At 41.6% G+C, this 19628-nt stretch overlaps 1 protein-coding gene across 1 annotated transcript in view; it reads left to right on the top strand.

The window, feature by feature from the left end:
- CPA6 (carboxypeptidase A6) overlaps positions 1-19339 on the top strand; it is a 47793-nt gene extending 28454 nt beyond the window's left edge. Inside the window, exons 6-10 of the mRNA XM_075705680.1 lie at positions 7277-7387; positions 7638-7728; positions 12376-12578; positions 17441-17525; positions 19152-19339. Coding sequence (XP_075561795.1) covers positions 7277-7387; positions 7638-7728; positions 12376-12578; positions 17441-17525; positions 19152-19339 — 678 coding nt within the window. The remainder of the gene's footprint in view (positions 1-7276; positions 7388-7637; positions 7729-12375; positions 12579-17440; positions 17526-19151) is intronic.
- Positions 19340-19628: the final 289 nt, after the last annotated feature.

Raw genomic sequence — 19628 nt, 5'->3', positions numbered from 1 at the left:
AAAAATTATACGCTTGACCTATCACTTGTCAAACAGACTTAAGTCTTTTGAACAGGTACAGCTGAAATGCCAGGTTCCCACAATCCAGGATTTCAGACTAATATTAATTTAAAGGGTGCTCCTTACACTGTATTTAGTTATTCTTTGAGACAATGTAGTTAGTCCACCCCCCATGATGTGCTTTCCATCTCCATTTTCTGGAGTTTTCCAAGCAGAAGCTCTGAACCATACAGGAAAGAAAGCAAGGACCTGACTGCCTCTCCCTATATGCCATACATTTATGCCATTCCTGTTCCTGGGGACAGACACGCCACTGTTCTTAACATATCTTTGAGTGCTGGCTGTCGGAAACCTGAAGAGCTTTTGAAATGATTTGATATATTCCGAAGTGAATCAGAAGCATGCAAGGCCAAAATAAATACTGTATCTGTAGCTTTTTCCTTTTACCCTTTAGCTGGTTATGTTCCTTCTTCCCAAGGTCTGTTTCCTTCAGCTAAAGCTCTTCAGCCGATGTTGGTTTGACTTGAAATTTTTTGTTGCCCTTTAAACCATTGCATCTTCTTGCTCTATGAAATCTTCCTGTCTGGGTTTTCCTCCTGTTCCTCAGTTTTTAGTTCACTGTTGTTTTAGGAAGGCTAGAAGCTCCTCAGGGCTGCATTTTGGCCCCCTGCAGCCTCCTTCACAGCTGCCAGTGATGAAGGCACCATGAAGACTGGGCTCTTCTCACCTTGGAGGAGCAGCCACCTGGTGACTGATCTCTCCACAAACTCTGCAGCTGTTCCAGTAAATGCAATACAATCATTGGAGCTTAATTTTTATTGTTTGCCAGACCCTAGTCTCCCCAGCTGTCTTTTTAGCTGCCTAACCTCAGAAAAAAATTGACTTCTCTGAGTGCTCCCTATATATCCATTATCTGGAGGAAAAATCCATCTGTTTCATCCTGCAGCATCTATATTTGAAACACTCTGCCTTACTTATCTTTAGCTAACTCATTCTTCTCTGTCAGGAGCTTCTGCCTGAAGCGCTATTTGTTTTTTGCTCCATCAAAGAGATCACCTCTTCCAGCCTCTTCATTCAGTACTTCATTCATCAGCCTTTCAACAGCAAGAGGCACTGGTACAAATGCAGAATCTGTTTTATCCTCATGATTTTTTTCATCCTCCAAATGCTGTTCCTGCCATTTGAAGTTTCTGTGGGGTAATCACTCCTATGCGTATGTTGCTTCTGCTTCTACTCAACATCCCACCTCTGCTCCACAGCTGGTTCAGTTCTGAATGCACTTGGTTATGTTGGCAGCCATCTTACATCCCACTTTGCTCTCAGTGTTTGCATCTCTCCAGCACATCCTTGCCACTGAAAACAGGGGTTATTAATGTGCACCACGTCTGAGGGGAAGGAAAATAAAGTAGCAGTGAACACTACCAACAAGAGCTTCCCGGACTGGGCCCTCAGCTGTGATGCTTTTTTTTTAATGGATAAAATCTAAGCCAATGCCAAAAACATGGAGTGCAGTACCATGGTATCACCACAACGAGGCATGTGATGCATTGTTTTAAAAGCAGCTGTGGCAACCCATTTTTATACTGTGCAGTATTTCTTTCTCTTTTGGTCCATGGTGGATTTTCCCAGATTCTATTCAAGGGCAAGACAGTTTAGAGAAGGTGCTTTCCTTTGCTGTGACATCTTCACGATGGCAAAAAAAACCAGTTCAAGTGGTTTCCAGTTTCCCAAAAGGAAATAAGTACTGCATTATTTCTCTTGTGCAGTTTCAACTACTCAGCTGCATCCTCCTGCCTACCCGTGAAGGTAAAAATTACTTTCATTTTGCTTGCAGCTATTAATTTTTCACAATGTGAATACATCTTGATAAAATAAAGGTAACCCTGCAGCTGTGTTGTGCCTGTAGTAGGAATTCTTCAATGACACTTGCTAGTGCAAACTCCTGTGTATGAATCACTAGGACGTTCAAATTCTACCCTGTGAAGGTTTTTAAGCTGTTGGGTATGTTCTTCTTCAAGGCATGAAGAGAATTCACACTTGCACCAACATATTACTTGCCCTAGGGAAGACATTCTGCTTTATATTTTAGCAGTCCACTCCTGTATGATGATGCTGAGTAATTAGGGCCTTGGTAAAATTACTCACATGCAGAACCACTATTAAGCACCAGAAAGGACTGTGAAAGAAAATTCTGTGTGTTGGACAGTTTAGTTGTTCCAGAAATTGAATTACAAGCAATAATTTGCATCCTAATTATTTAACTGTGTCTCAACAATTTAATTAAACAATGTATTCAAGTAAGTTCTGTTGGGTTGCCCTCGATATGTACTACCCTGGACCAACATAACTAGGATGTAAATTCAAGAATTACATTTTTCTGTGGTAGACATCTCAGGGGGTCTCCACCAAGTTGGTGGGCTTTAGTTTCATACAATTACTAGTAGAGAAATTTCTGTTACCCCTTCCAAGTATTCACAGTGCTTCAGAATAACTCAGGCCTTTCTTTTCCCTGCTAGGCAGTCCTTGACTTATTTGGGACCTATGAGTTTTTTTATGTACTACCTCTCAGAGTGGAACCAAGAAGTTGCGCCTCCTATTTCCACTAAGATCTGTGTAACTCCATCCAGCTTCTTCCCCACAAGATCCTTCATTTGCTTGGGTGGACCCAGCCTTCCACAAGCTTCCTGGAACTGCTGTTTGCTTCTCTAACATGTCAATCATGCCATCATCCCTCCGCCTCTTCTCTGCTTCAGCGTCTTCTCCATTTGCATCCTTAAGTACCAGCACAAGCAAGCCTTTGGGATCCTGCAGGTCCTTCTTTTCAGATTCTTTTTATGGGCCCTTTTCTGAGTGTTACAGAGTAGTTGCAGCACGCTGTCATCTTTCTCAGTTGTTGTTTCTGGGTTCCTCCTGTGGGAAATGCTCCCAAAGAGGAAGGAAAATTTTGCTTGGCAGGAAAGAAAAAATCAGGCACAGTTCAAGCTTCAGCCTTGAAAATTTGACCCTTTGTTTTAAGCCATTTGTTTTTATACTCAGTTGTATCTTACCTTTAATAATGGGCTTACCATTCTGTTTGTGATTTGAGTGTCATAGCAGGACACTAGCAATAAAAGGGAAAATGGAGATAAAATGATGTACTGCTTCCAAGTACAGAGCCAGAGCTAACTACTAGCTTGCCAAACTGATAAAGTGGCAATGAACGCCTGAATGGCAGATCATAGCGTCACCCTGGTAAAGTGTAAGATATACAGACAATAGTAAAACATTGTTATGTTACCGTCAGAAAGGATGCTTTAATTGTAATCTTAATAATTGCATGGAAGAGTTAATCCTGCTTTGTCAGAAGCAGTTTTATGCGATTTCTGGAAGAACAGCAATGGAGTCGATTCCCTGTGCTAAAACAGTAATTGTTTAATTCAGTGTGATTGTTTATTTCAAAAACAGAAACAACAAAAGCCGATTGTTACCTTAAATTTGATAATAATTAATTGTGGGACAGCAAATCGTTATTAAGTTCAACTGCAATTTCAGAGTTTCTCTCAACCCTGTCTCCTTGCTTTGTCCTTCTCAGTCAATCCCCTTATTTTATAAAAAGCCCATCTGCATCCTAAATCCATTTTTAAACTCTTGCCTTTTATTGCCTTGGCAGTTTACAGTAGAGCTCTTTTGTTCACTTTGTCCCCCAAATTAAATTTCCTATGGACCAGATCCTCAGCCAGCCTAAGCTGGGCAGAGCTCTATCAACAACCACCACTCTGCTGATCCAGATGATCGAGCCCCCTCCTATTAATCACTGGCCCTTTCCCCCATCCCCCAGGCAGATTGCTTGCATGGTGTTGGCAGGGTTCCTGTATCATCTGTTCATTCACTAATAACACTATTCAGCATTTATTGGGCCAGTCTGGCTCTCTGCACATTCAGCAGTAAAGCTGCTATTGACTGCATGATGGGGAAGCAGAATCAAGCCATATAAAGCTGCATTACTTGGTATTCTGAGAGCTCGGTGCAAACTACAATGCAGTTAATTCACTAATGGTTTATATTTGTCTTGCTTGTGTCATAGTGAAGCGAAAATGTTTCAGCACTGCGGGGGGGGGTGGTTCGCAGGATCGTTGTTTGGAGGATTTGAGTCACGTCACAAAAGGCAAGTTGTGGGCTTTGCTCCAGCAAGGACACACCTTAGTAACTGTAAGGCGCATTGCCAAAGACCTCCCTGTTAAGGGAGGTAAGATTATACAGTCTGTGTTGCCTGATTATATAGATCAAATACAATTGCCAGATAAAAACAGTATGAAGGACAAAATATTTTCAGCAGAAAGAGTGAATATGATCTCACTTACACCAGGTTACACCATCTACACTCTTGCTTTCTATGGAGAAGAAAGCTGCACCAGGTCCATTACCTTTTTTAATGAAATGCTACTCTAAAAGGGTAACCAAATTTTTAAGATAAACCATATATGCTTTAAAGAACAGAATTGAATGATTGACATATTTGACTCTAAATCAACTTTAAGACTTAAAATTTTGAAGAGTATTACTGGGGAATATCATGCTTTCTAAAGTCTCTCCTAGTATTTTGTCAATGAGAGCAGGCATTAAAATAACACAAAGCAGCTTTAAAAAATGAAAGAATGCTTGGCATTTTGCAGTGTATGGTTTGTTTTGGTTTTTAAATGTGCTTTTACCTAGCAAGAAAAATATATTCTTCAGAAGGATTTAAAACATATTGAACATTAAAAAGTCTTAATTCAATATTTTCATTATGTCAGTTCTTGCAAATTTGAAAAGGTTCTGAAAAATTTGCAAAGCACATCCATGCAATTTTTAAGGAGTATATTATTCTAATTAATTAATTATCTGTAATTATTTAAAGGAGATTATTTTAAAAGTGTTTTAAACAGTTTAATCTTATAGCATTGCAGTTTAAAATACAGCGTAACAAAATGCATAATTACGGATGTAACTGACAGCAAAAGAATGGCATACGTAAGCAAATACACCAATCTCATTATCACTGATATGTAAATACCCACCATGGAGACACAACCTGAGCTTAGTTTGTTCATACTGTCGAAGAAGAGAAAAGCATTAAGTCAAGGAACTGGTGTGTGGTGCCTTATTTCTTCCCCAGCCAAATTACTTCTCCCTGAAATAAGCATGATAAAAATATTCATTTTCCTTGACTCACATTTTGGAGTGCGACTTGGTTCTGTTTCCACCATAAGAACAGTCTTGCAGATTTGACATCCATACTTACCATATAGGCTGTTAATCCTGTGAAGATTTAAGTGTGGGTCTAGCTTAATGCACAGAGTAGCCCCAGTTACTTCAGCATGTGTTTTCTGCATGTGGAACATCAATGAAACAAAGCCCTTGTTTTCAGTTGTCATTTTTGAGTAACCATTGCTTTCTGTTTTGACAAAATTACTTTTTACTATAGCTGCAGTTCTTTGAATACCAGTATTTTTATACAAATGTATTTGTAGCCTTGATATGGCTTGCTAATACAAGTAAATGGAATTTAAGTGTAATACCATTCCAGCTAAGAATCTTTGGGGAATTTCTGGTACGTGGACCAGGGGACCTGTGACCTCTGCATTGGCCAGGGACTTTCTCCCAGACAGCCCATGGCTCCACCAAGCTTCTCCTCAAAAGCCCGCTGTCATCCTCTTTTCCGCTGTGATAACCCTACCCTCTTCCAGCATCTCATCCCACCCCGCGTTGCTCCACGCCACGCTGTCCCAGCTGCTGCCTAAGTCTCATTTCATTCTCTGCTGTGCCCCCTTTGCCCTCTACCGCTCACCTTCCCCTTCTCTAGCCTGGCTGAAACAGCAGAGGAGCTCGGTGTGGAGTAGCACTGGGCGCCTCGGTGGCTTTGCACAGGGATGACGCGCTGCCTTGGATCTGCAAGCAAGGCTGAAGGACCTGCACGTGCAGAGCGCTGCAGGAAGGGAAGCTGAGGCTGGGTGAGGAGAAAGCACTGCATGACAGAGAGGTGCTTAATGAACAGCTTAGAAGAAGTATTTAGAAGTCTCACGAGGCCCTCAGTAAAGAAAAAAAATGTTTAGACTCCTCCATGAGCAAAGTTCAGGCCCAGACATGTCCCATATATACCCATGTATGGGTATTTCTTACAGGTATTCACAAAAAGCATCCGTCAGCTCCCACGGCAGTTTCAATAATCCAAACAGCTGCATGGTAAGGAGCCCGGAAGTATTGAATTCCTGTACTTCACACTGTTCCCTGGCATTTCTCAACTGAAAAGCATTTAGCTTGGTTTATTTCAGAGCGAATGTTCCCGTTCAGTTTTGTCCCCCCAAACACATGTTACTTCTTGGATCCGAAGGGCCAGAAATACTGCAGAGGGGAAGGCTGTAATCACAGCAGCAGGAGGAGAGGAGCCAGCCTCAGGCATCCCTCCGAACCCAGCATCAGTGTGATATGCTTTCCGCCTGCCAGGTGAAGCACTCGATTCCTCGCCTTACAGAATCAACACTTCAGCTTTGAAGGATGCAAGTTTGATGCCTGAAGGGCATCTGAAGGGACAGTTTTTGCTACAGCATGTGGAGTCCAAGCTTCCTGAAACTGGTAAAGGAGCATCTCTGGTACTAGCAAACCCAACTGCTGAGGAGCCTCTAGTTTGCTGTGTTTTAATAACACACAGAATGGAAAAAAAAACACTTTCCCTACCTGGACTTCTTCTACTAACCTTTATACTTGAGGTTCTCCAAAAGTAGAGGGTTTCCTAAATTAAAGGAATAAGCTGCCCGTGTTGATGATTGTGCATATACTAAATTACTTTGAATACAACAAAAGCTTATGTTATGTGAGCCTTAAACACTTTAAGACATGCTCTGACCTCACCAAATCATCACCTGGTGGAAACAACAGCACTCCATTGTCTTACAGGAGCTAAACTTGTTTCCTCGACTAAGAATCTATTCCACTGACTTTCAGCTCCTACGTCAAGAAACACTTTGTATGCATTTGCTTCTCTGTAATGTGAGTTGTATTTTCTTGGCTATTGAAAGCAACTGAGAAGCAGAGAGAATAGGGTCTTTTGAATACCCTTCTCACATGTTCACATGCTGCCTTTAATCACACTTGCAGGAAGAGGTCAGCCTTTCAAGCACAGCTCTGAGGATGTCGGCGGTCCCGTGAGATCAGGTCTCTGTACTGCCAAAGGCCACGTGACTGTCTTATGCTGTCACAATACTTAATCAGGAAAATATTTTTATTATGGAAACTACTTTCTTTGATTTTTCTGCTTTAGGCTCTTCAGACATACCAGACTGATCCTGCCATGAGAAAGATGCTAACTCAGCTGTATTTCTATATCATGCCTGTATTTAATGTGGATGGATATCATTTTAGCTGGACAAATGTAAGTAGCATCAGTAGTATTACTCAAAAAATTGTTCAGACAGGAAAGATTGAATGGTTGCTACATCATTCAAAGGTGACTTTCTGTATAATCTGGTCCATCGCTTTGTGGCATGCAAAATGGAATTAAATTACTCCAGTTAAAATATAATACTGAGTATGTTTACCAGGGTTGGTTTGTTATGTGTACACATAGATTTTTGCCAAGATATAGTAATATTGCTATTTAACTGTTTTATAACTCATGTTAGGATCGATTTTGGAGAAAAACAAGATCAAAGAATGCAAGGTTTCGGTGTCACGGTGTTGATGCTAATCGCAACTGGAAAGTGAAATGGTGTGGTAAGTCTGGAGATACTTCGGTCCACCAGTTCAGATTACCCTGTATTAAATTATCCAACAGAGGGAGTAGGTTAGGTCACATCCGTTGTGAAGTGTTCTCTTTTCCATAGTTAAAGTTGAAGCTACTTTCCTGTAAAGCCACAAGCCAGGGCTCAAATCTTACTTCTAGCGTCTAAAAAAATAAAAGTCCTGAACTTTGGAAAAAACACATCTCATCACAAGTAAAAAGATTTCATGCCGAGTGTGGCACAAGTAAAAAACCGCACATACAGCTATTCTGTATTTCTGCAATCATGTAAATAATTTGAAGCACAGTATTGAGCCTGGCCCATCACATTTCAGAATTTACCTAACTACAGCTTTAGGAAACATTTCAAACTTCATTTTATTTAATTCATCATTTCTTTGAAATGGTTTTAGCTTTGGAAATGTCAGACTTGCTTTGTTGGCCTCACAGAGAAATGTCTGAGAATATTTTAAGGCCATTATTACTAGTGATTTAATATAGAAAGAAGGTGCTTCTAAATGCATGGAGATCCATTTTAACCTCCCAGCACTTCTGTAAATACTTTCATAAAAGTTGACCTCAACTTTGCATAGAGAATGCAGCAGTAATGAAATACTAGCAGCAGATTTGGAATGGGTCCACTGAAGCAGAAACGGTATTTTATTAAATCTTAGAGCAAGACTGCAACTCACACGGGAGTAAGCAGCCGTACAAGTTCTGGGGCAGCAGAAAGTAATAGCAATTTGTTGTGAAATACGGCGATATATACCCGGTTCTTCTGCTGACCTGCTCTCCCACCTTGAGCAACTTCCTTCACCTCCCTGTGCAGCTGTCTTCTCCTCCAGCATTCGTCCACCTTCCTTATTTACATTATAAACTTGTAAAGACAAAAATGGTGTTTGCATAGCACTAGCGCAATGGCCCGCCCTTCAGCCCATCCCTGTTCCACTGGAAGTCTCTAGATATTTCTGCAATAGTCCGATTACTTGCAGTAGGAGTAAGCACTGTGCAGTCTGGCTTGCAGCGACTGGATTCTCTAGGTACATTTTTGAGAACTGTAAGGATAAAAGTGAGCGTGAATAATCTGCCTGGGGCAATTACAAATGAGGTGAGAGTGAACAGAAGCATATATCCAATACAGTATGGACCTGTGAAATATGCTTTCAATTTTTTTCAACTCTACTTGCAGTAAGGAGAGGACTTGCACAGAAGCAGTTACAGAAAGCCTATGTTAGCTGAGAATCCCTCCACTACAGACGACAGCCCCAGGGCTGATATCATGATCTTTAAGGCAATTTTATGCTGCAAAACTAATGTAAAAATGAACCAAAGTCCTGCATCACTGTTATCACCTTTTACTTAAGTGCGTAAGTCACAACTGCAGGTATTTTGGGGACAGACATTTACTGTTCGGAAGATAGCCACCGGCATAGTTGGAATGAATGGTTGTCTTACAAAGTCTTCAGAGCTGTATTATAGGTATCTATCAGTGCAACACTAATAGTCACACAGTGCATTTTCTTTCTAGTCCTAATTAATCTTTCTTGGGTTCAAATCACTCTGCTCCCCTCTCTTCCTGCTCCCTAGCCACTGTATTAAAGCACGCTTTTTACTCAGTCCTGAAAATGTTTGCTTAGTTTTCAGTAAAAAAACCATTTTTCCTAAGCTGAGTGAAACTGTAACAATACACACACATGCTGTGTGTTGTAATCCACTACTTGTTGCATTTCTCCCCCGCACTGAACATGAAAGACAGGTCCCCACCCCGAGTTTAAAAAATAAAAATTCCTTCAAGGTTGCTCGTCATCCCACCAAGCACATGCTCTGCTTCCCTCACCAGATCCCAAACTCTGCCTGATTCTCTATTTTGCCAGAGAATAAAGAGCTCTTTCATGAACTGGGCTGACTCGTGCTCAGAAGATCCTCACCCGGCACCCTATGTTCTCATTATTCTGCCACTAAATGAGGCAGAGACGAATCTGGATCGTATCACACTTTGAGGCTTGTGTAATCATGGTGTGTTTAACATTTAATACTGCATATGCTTGTAAAAACCTTTTAATTCAGTTCAGTCGCATTTACAGTTTGCAGACAGGCTTGAACTGCACTGTGGGGCTTCCAGGCAGGTGTGTTGTGGCCACACGCGGCCCCAGCAAAGCCGCTGAATGCTGGCTTGCAGTGAGCTAGCCGGTAAAGATAACACAGCTTTCCTTCTGCTTTCCTCTTCCCTTCTAGTGCAGGACTTTGAGGTAAGCTTTATGATGTTGCTTCTGTATTCTCGAGGGACCGAGAAAAGGGCCATAGCACTGATTGTGGTAGATTTCACTTCGCAGCGCACTGTACCCAAAATAGTGCACAGAAATTGCACACAGACCCAGGTGAATACTGACAGCAAGATCTCTGGGTAGAAATGCTCCTTGCCATCTATATATGTGTGCAATAACTAGCACAATGGATTAATGTTCGTAAAACAAATTGCAACTTTAAAGCCAATAATGAGGTACTTAGAACTAAATTATGTCGTAGGGCAAATCCAGTTAAAGGGGTCGCATCTGAAGCACCCAAGGGAGCAGCAGCGGGAGTTAAAATTTCCGGCGCATCCCAACTTCCAGTGCACCCCATTGCTCACCGAGGACAGCACCCCAAGCTGGCAGAAGAAGTTTGGCTGGCAAGGAAGTTTGAGAATCATGCTCCAGCTCATCTGTCCTCCCAGTCTTCCTTCCAAAGCATTGGTTTTATCAGTCTCTGCACACATTTCCTTTGTACATTTGATCTCATGATGGATGTTGGATGATACTTGTCCTCCCCCAGTATGCTATCAGGTACAAAAGTAAGGCAGCATGGTAACATTTTATGCAATTCCATTTTCTTCTCATGACTGTAACTCAGAAATTTCACAGGAGTCAATACGTACTGTATCTTTTTTTCCTTCTTGTGTTGCTTTAAAAGAACTTCCAGTATGAAAATTGAAGATATCTTACATTATCCAAGGCCACCATGGAAACCCTCTCTACTACCAGCCAGCTTCACTTAAGGAAAAGCATTAACTACAGCTGGGATTGCAAATGGCTCACGATAGTAGGCTGGACAGTTTAAAGAGTTTTTTCTTCACTGAAAGTCACTAAACTGAATCATATTTTACCACTGGGTCATTTTACCATTAGCCTGTAGGATTCTGTTGTTTATTAACAGTGATGGCCATTTTCATGATTCAGTATACAACACTGTTACAGGAGATGAAGTATCCATAAAAAAAAGCAAAGGCTCCAGAGGCTCTGTTAAATAGCTCTCCTTTAGCTGTATTATCTGACAAGACATCAAGGCAGAGTGCTCTTGGGATTTGGATGATTTGGTGGCCATCTGTTCTGCAGGGAGGAGACCATCTGCCCTCTATATAACCCTTCCGTATCCACTGCAATCTAAGCACTAATACCTTTTGAAATCCCCACCTGTGGCCATTGAATGGTAGCCTCAATTTTCATATTACAAATGAAGCTGCAGCATGAAATTCTTCCACTTTTTAATTTTATTGGCATTAGGTTGATTGCATAACCCTGTTTTAGTTCATATTACTATGCCTTCTCACACATAGCTCTTTTCTTATTATTTGAAGATGGCAGTACTTACTATACAAGGGAAAGCTAATAAAACACTGCTTTTGTAAGTCCCTGATGACACCAGGGAACGTCACAAACAAATTCATTATTCTGTGGGTCAGTGTAAAACATGTGGCATTTTGAAATCACAGCAGAGTGGATTTGCATAAATACTGTTCTTTTAGGCCCAGGCCCTAGGCTGTAAATGAGACGGTGGCTTAGATCCAGAATTGCTAAATGATAAAGGAGCCACTGCCACATCTCCTTTTCTGAGTTTCATCTTTCAGTACCTCATGGGATATTACAGGCAGGCTACACTTCTGCAGCTTACTGCCACCTGAGCAGGTTGACGTGGTGAAAGATATCCTCACAACTGAACCCCTGCCCCAAACCTGAAGGATAATTAAGCCCTGTGCAAACTGAGATGATTTCTATTTTAGCTAACTAACCAATCATCCCATGTGGCTTGTCATTTTTTTCCCATAAGGTTTGCAAGAGTAAAAATAGGCAGTAGTCAGGAACTATTCTCGTGTTTTAAACCAGTGTCTAAGATAATGCCTGTCGAGGTTATCTACCTACTATTGTAACCACCACTGTAGTAGCTAGTCTATTAAAATGCTCTTAAAAGCTAGATTTTTCTTGGCAGTGACTAGTGAAAGAGATACAGCTCTCTGATTTCAAATAGACCAGCTGAGACCCTTCAATAGTTTTAATACTGGAATGGTATCATAAAATATGCCGCTCATATGGAAAGCCAGGGAAGAAAATACAATTAAGTCAGGCTCTCCTTTTTCTGTTGGGTTAAAAATACATCCTCTGGGGAGAACTGTGCGTAGTTGGCCGACTGGCAACTTGGTGTGTCTACTAGATGAACAAGCAGATTGCTGTACTGAGGTCCCACTGGCTCATGCCCATCAGTCACAAGAAAGCAATTTGTTTATTGCTTCTCACACTTTTGCACGTGGGCCCACAGGCTGAGCCAGAAGTTGATCCTTGGAAGTTCTCTGTGATGGTTCACCATCAACTTTCTCTTTCAATCTCTAGATGAAGGTGCTTCATTTCACCCATGCGATGACACCTACTGTGGTCCCTTTCCTGAGTCTGAGCCTGAAGTAAAGGCTGTCGCTCATTTTCTCCGCAAACATCGGAAACAAATAAAAGCCTATTTGTCCTTCCACGCATATGCACAGATGCTGCTGTACCCTTACTCTTACAAATATGCAACTATTCCAAACTTCAGCTGCGTGGTAAGTACATCTCTCACGTAGGAGAATATGCTTCCCTACAAAGTATCTTTTGGTACATTTTGTTTTGAGAGGAGTCTTGTTTCTTCAATACTTTGCACATATTTAATATTGAGTGGTATTTATTCTGGATCCGCTTGCAATCACATTTCTGGTTATATAACCTTCACTCAAAGTGAATCAGCGGTAATTTGATTAAAATGGTATAGTGCCTTCCATCCATCAGTCCCTTTAAATTACTTTATAGGATAAATCCCTGGGTTTTAATTATAGTTATTATCATTTTATTTAATTAACTGTAATGGGAATTATGTAGTTAAATCCTTAGGCATCTAGCTGAAATTCTTTCCCTTCATGCTCAGAACTTAAACACTAAGAGCACAAAGAAGATAGTCTTCAATATTACGAACAAAATAAAATTGAAATGGTTTATCAATTAGAGGAGAAATCTCATAGATTTCACCAAAAATAAAGCTTGGATTGCTTTATATATCATCCTGCTCAGACATAGTGTTTTTAACCCTTTAAGACAAACAGTTAATTGACATCAGGGGGTTTTGTCTGTTAGAAGACTAAATTAATAAGAATACCTTTTTTTGATGCAAGCCTATTGATTTACAGATATGTACATTTCACATATTCCATGCTCATCTAAACGCAGAAGAACTATTCCCTCTGCTCGCAGTCTGAGGTCTGTTTTTAGCCAGCCTCTTGTACATAAACCCCTCCCTATGGCTTATTCTCTTAGGGAAACATGCCTAAGCTTTACTCTCTGTTTGCTCCTGCTCACAGACACACATTGCACCAGCCAGTTGCAAACCTCTTTCTTTTGCCCTCAGTCCCCAGTAAAATTACATTGTCCATATAGCTCCCATTTTGGCCTTGAAAGTTGCAGTGACTTTTAACTTACTAGTTTAAGCTAGTTTACTCCAAAGGAGCTTAACTGCACCTTAGATTTATCCTGTGCAGAATAAATGATGTAGTCAGTCCCTGGAGCTTGGCTGAAGTTTCACTCAGCTGCCCTCTCGGGAGGCTGAGCAGCCAGCACTCCACAAACTAAACTCTCTTTGTGGGTTTATTTCTGTTAAGACACTTACTTTCAGCAGCTACTAAAAATTCTCATGTCTGCTGTCATTCCTGGGAAATAGAGCAAATTAGAAGTTAACTAGGCAGCCAGAGGAGCTAAAAACATGAGACTTGCGGGGACTGACCACCCAGCCCCGCACTGACTGTGAATAAACCCATTAATGTTTTTATTTTACCTTCTCCACCCTCTTTTGGGGAGTGGCAAAGAGAAAGGAGCTCCCGAAGTGAATTGGTGATTATTACTTACCAAAAAACATAGACTGGGAATTTAAAACCACAGGATCTCATTCCTTTGAAGACCAGCAGGTGCAAGAATATTTTTTTAAGAACAGATGACACAGCAGAAGGTAAAGACATGGTGATAGGAAGAATCAGCATCTCCTCTGCAAGTATGTGATTACTGATGAAAATATCCAGAGTAACGTCAGGCAATAACAGAGACTGTGTCAGGAAATTCATTGTAAGGAAAAAGAGTCTCTAACTGGGAGTTTTCACACATACCAGTAAATCTTCAGTACATGTTGTTCTTGTTGCTCAAGGGCTATTTCCATTCTGAGACGGCGAGTAACTGCCCCTCAGTGCACACACTCTATCTTTCCATCCACGGCTTTTAGACCAAAGGAGCACAGTTTTTGATGTGTAGTAGGCGTTCCCCAGGTTTGTGAGACCTTGGACCAGGCTTCTCATCAGAGGGAGTGGAGCACAGACCTAAAGGGACAAAGAAAGATACTGTTTTAGACAACAGCCCTGGACAAATGGAAGCCAAATACCAATTCTAAGTATTTTGCCAGTATTTGGACTCTATACTTCGTTTTATTGCAGCGAGTCTAAAAGAACAGGGAGGCTGGAATAAGAAACTGAAGTAATTTCCTGTTATTTAGAAAGCTCATTATGGGGAAAATGAATGGAATACTGTTGCTTTATTTATTTGTGCGGTTTAGTATCTGCCTACAGCCAAAGGCTCCATCACCTTGTGGCTCCTAAATGAATAGTGTTTAGTAACTGAAGTGTATAAAATGGTGACTTAGGCTGAGGTTTCAGATTCTCCAGTTCTTCTGGAAATTACAGTGAGCAGAAAGCAGCGCATCTCTGTTTCCTGCTGCTGGTGGAACAAGCACTGTTGGTCTACACAGACTGTGTACAGTGGACAACTGTAGGACTCCACACGCATAGTAGATAAATAACATTTGGCGCTAACAGGGGGGCACAATTAATCCTGAGCAGAAGAAAGTATGTTTCTGTCTGGGTCGTATCATTCTAGTGAGCTGTCAGTTACCATTTCGATTAAAGTGTTCAATTATTCAGAGTTGCTTTGAAACTGGAGAGCAGTTTCACTGCTCAGTGTGATGCAGTTGAGAACTGTCCCCTTCTTCGGGCACATAACTCCAACAGTGGAAGCGAGCAGCACCCCTCAAGGCTAAGAGCATCGGGTTCGCCGTGCCCAGGGATGCCTGCCTACACGGTGGACGTGGACTTGGGTCACTCCCGGTCTGGCCTGCAGACGGTTGTTGCCTCTGCACAGAACCCAGTACTGTTGTGCTGGTTTTAAATGGGCACGGCCAAACTATTTCTTCAGAAAGATTTCAACAGGGCTTGCTTCTGCCATCTCATTGCTGTACAACGTGTAAGTCGTGCACAGGGAGTCATAGAATCATAGAATCATAGAATGCTTTGGGTTGGAAGGGACCTTGAGAGATCATCGAGTCCTCTCCTTTGTGGCTGTGTTCTCCTTTCCGTGGCATGTTTACCAGGACATTGCTTTCCACCCGGCTCATCTCCCTCAGCTGAGCACTGACTCCTGCTCCCTTGGCATCAGGCCTGTTGTCAGGCCATCCCAGCTCCGCACCGCGTCCCTGGGACGGTAAGCGCAGCTGCTTGCCAAATGTCTGTTGAGCCACTGAGGCTGGTAACTGGGGCTTCAGCGTAGGCACCAGACAACAACCCCAGGCTGCCGCTGGAGCTCCCCACTCCCCGGAGCCCTGCAAGGCCCCACTGCCACCGCCCTGGCCTCGCACTGCCGCCCCGCAGCCCTCACGGGGTCCAACACCTCCAACCCCATCATGGGTCTTGTGTGTCGTGACTCACGCAAGTTGAGGCATCTGCAAGAGGAGGAAGAGTCCCAAGTGACGTCACTTCCCCCTTCCTCGCACCTCCTCATCTCTGGCGTTAGGGTGAGTCAGAGGTTACCCCTCGCACCCGCTGGCAACCACATCCCAAGCCGGCAGAAGTTCCCAGCAGCGCTGACTTCAGCGGTCCCTGCCTCCACGCGCTCTCTCGTGGAGGGGGCAAGAGGGAGAGAAGGGGCAAGCTGAAAACGTCAGTCTCCAGCACTATCATCCCCGTGCTGAGAAACAAACAAACAAAAAAATCTAGTTGTGCCTAACAGATTTTTATAATGGAGTAAAAAAGTGCTCTTCCATTTGCTAAGAGCAGTTCTCAGTGTAAAATAAACTCTCCAAAGCCCTACTTGCTGGCCCGTAAGTGAAAATGAACTTTTTTTTTTTTTTCCCCTGGAATGACATTTTAAAGCAGTTTTCTTTGGCTTCTCGGGTGGACAAAGACCCACAGCAGGAATGCCTGCACGGGTCAGACCAAGGATTAATACAGAATCACAATTCCTGACAATGGCAAACAAGTGGAAGATTAGGGAAAAAGTAAGTATAAATGGAAAGGCAAGTATAGAGTAATCCTTCCCCAGTGCATTCATCTGGTGCCTGATGAGTAACAAGGTAAGGCCCAAGTTCATGAAGACTTGCATAAACTGAAACCTACAGCTCTTCAGTTCACAGAAATAAAACAAATGAAACAACTACTGCAGCTTTATCCAGTGGTTCAAAGTCCAGCAGTTTCTAGCTCCAAAGATGTTCATTTCCTGCTCTCTATAGGGAAATGGCTCTGTGTTTTCCTAGATATTCCTGGCCTTCACTGTACATTCTCCAGGATCCTTTTCTTTGGGATCATAATATTGCTTTTTCTTTTGAATATGTGCATCCTTTCTCTGTGTTTGCATGCACTATCCATGTGTGACCCTCAGAATTTGCCATGGGCCAGGCCTCCTGCACCTTGTTTCACAGGATGCCAGGAACCTCCTAAACAGACTGCATCCATATGGATGTTGAAATGTAGGTGCTGATTTTCCCCATACAGTACTTAAATCATATTTCTGCAATAGTGGAAAGAGTTCTCCGAGCCTACATCATCTGGCCCTAGAGAAAGTTAGACCAGCGGTGAACATTCACCTATCCATCAGAGATTCAGGAGTGGAATTTGCCTCCTTCCTTCTTCCCACTCTGCTCACTGAACCACTGTGGAGTGTCAGGAAGAGATCATTTCTCCTTCACAAGCCCAGCAGAGATGGGGTTTAGTGGACTGGGAAATGCATCTACAGGTACTGGCAGAAAATGCATGCATGGCTTTTAAACTGCATAAAAGAGAGATTATTTCATCTCATGGTCTCATTTGTTGCCTAAATTTGTTGTGTCGCTAAATTGATATATATACCTATAATTACAAATACTTAATGGCTGATCATTCACAGTGCAGTGAGCTGCTTTATGCCATGAAAACACCAAAACAAGTTTTTCAGGGAATTAGGGAACTGCTGTCAATAAAAATATATAATGCATTTATCCTTTAAAATAATTTTAAATCAGCTGCCACGGACTCATGGAATACAGCATTACACCGGAAGTCAATGATCCATAGCTCAGGTTCCACTCCCATTACAGTATTTAATTCAAAGTCTAATTTATGCATTTGTTTTTCTCCCCCCCCCACAGGAATCAGCAGCCTATAATGCTGTTAATGCTCTTCAGTCAGCCTATGGTGTAAGATACAGATATGGTCCTGCATCTAGCACTTTGTGTAAGTTTTCCTCTGGCACAGGTTTGTGACTTTGACCTACCTATAGTAAGAAGGATATTACCCTATTGTAACAAAGAAAGCAAACACTGAAGTGAACTTTGTTCCAGTTGTGGATGGTGAGGAAGGCGGAAGATGAAGTTTTGTAACTGATTCAGTCAGTTGATTGCAGCAAGATTAACTCAATTGATGCAATAAAAGAGATTAAAATGCAATGCATTTGAGAGGCGAAAACCAGCAAATAACATGTTCAGATCATATAAAACCAGAGTTTTAAAAAAAGAAAGAAAAAAGCAGATGTTAAAAAGTGTATCTTTATCAGATACTGTAAATAGACTACTAAGTTATAAAATATTTGGAAGGAATATTCAGGTAGGTTTCATTTTTCACCATTACTTTGCCTCTCCTGTGCAATTGTGATAGATACAGCTATTCATAGAGCTCATTCTAAAATTTAGGGTGATGTCTTTAAAAGCTAGGTTTCAAAAGTCTCTGTGTCTAGATGATGATAAATGATAGCAACAGTATCTTTATTTGGACATCTTCCATTTTTCAGAGAGCAATTTCAAATGCATTTTTCTCTATAACAAAACATCTTTAAAATATGCCTTTTAAATTTGTAACAACATTTGTCAGGCAAGCTCTCCACGTAGACAGGTAAGAGAAAAAGAAGTTCAATAGGTTTCAACGAGATACTTTTTTTTTTTTTACTGAAACTATGAGGCCTGAATGCTCTCGGTAATGATAAGAGACATTGAAAAAGCGACAAGCTTAAGTAAATAGCAAGATTTTTCACAAGGAACCTTCTGCATCTCCTCTGTTGTTGCTGTGTTTTGGCTAGAGCTCCACTTTATTGTGGGCCTCCATCTCACAGCACGGTTGTCATCTTGTGCTCATTACAATGCAGTCAGTCGCTATGTCAAAGGAAGAGCAGTGTAAATTAATGCCAGAATTGCACAGAAGACAGCAGGCCACATGAGAGATGGATCTTTATATAAATATAAGTGCCTTGGGTAATCAACATATGGAGATAACGAAAGCATAAGAAGCACTCTTCCTCGGGAAGGTTTGTTAATATTAGACACCACCTATGCAAATGCTCTCATCCTGTAAGGAAACAGTGAGAAAACAAGACAGAAATGAAAAGAATTTTAAAAGCACTTTGAAAAGGAGAATGTAGATTACTTTATCAACTTTCTCCCTTCTCCCTGCAAAGGAATTGCCTAAAAAACCCAAGGTAAACCTAGAAGCATGCAGAGCTCCAGTCCAGCTGTGAGATCTTTGTGGAAGCAAAGTTTAGACTGCACTCACCTGGGGATAAGAACAGTTTGAGGCTTTATTCTAAATGTTCTCTTTTATTAAAGTTTTGCTTTACGCAAAAAAGTCAGTTATTAATTTTTTTCCTGTGAAAATCAAGGGTCTAATCCATATTGTACTGAGCCCCTTTCACCAGGTGCTGGGTGCCCACGCCCTTCTCTGAAGGGTGTTCGGGATCAGGGCAAGCAAGAGCTGGAGTGGCAAGTATATTCACTGAGTCCTGGAGACAAAATGCCACAAGAACCCTCTGGTGCTTTCAACATGACCTGCACTGAACATTTTTTTAAATTTTCTCTGAATTTCCTCTTTCAGATGTGAGTTCTGGTAGCTCTATGGACTGGGCCTACAAAAATGGCATCCCCTATGCGTTTGCATTTGAGCTGCGCGACACCGGCCACTTTGGATTTTTACTTCCCGAGACGCTGATTAAACCAACCTGCACAGAGACCATGCTTGCAGTTAAAAATATAACTCTTCATCTGCTGAAGAAATGTCATTGAAGAGCTATTTCTAGGAGCTGGAAGTGAGCGTTTTACTCCCAGTGCTGATGCCTTTCAGTGTGTTCAATTGCCATTCTCAGCTTGGCCACTTCAAAATTATAGAAGCTAATGCGAAATATGGTATTGTTTCTACCAGACTTACTTGGTGGGAAATGGAAAAAATCATTTAATATCTGCTCTATGGAAGTCCGTAAAGTTGATATACTAACTTAGTTACCAGTTTGGTGTAAAATAGCCTGTTCTTTTTGCAATAAAGCTTTGATTCTGCAACTTCAGTGGGGCAGGACCA

Source organism: Pelecanus crispus, chromosome 2 (assembly GCF_030463565.1).
Source record: "Pelecanus crispus isolate bPelCri1 chromosome 2, bPelCri1.pri, whole genome shotgun sequence".
NCBI lineage: Eukaryota > Metazoa > Chordata > Aves > Pelecaniformes > Pelecanidae > Pelecanus > Pelecanus crispus.
The sequence above is the reverse complement of the archived record's forward strand: the minus strand, read 5'-3'. Positions and strand labels throughout refer to the sequence as shown.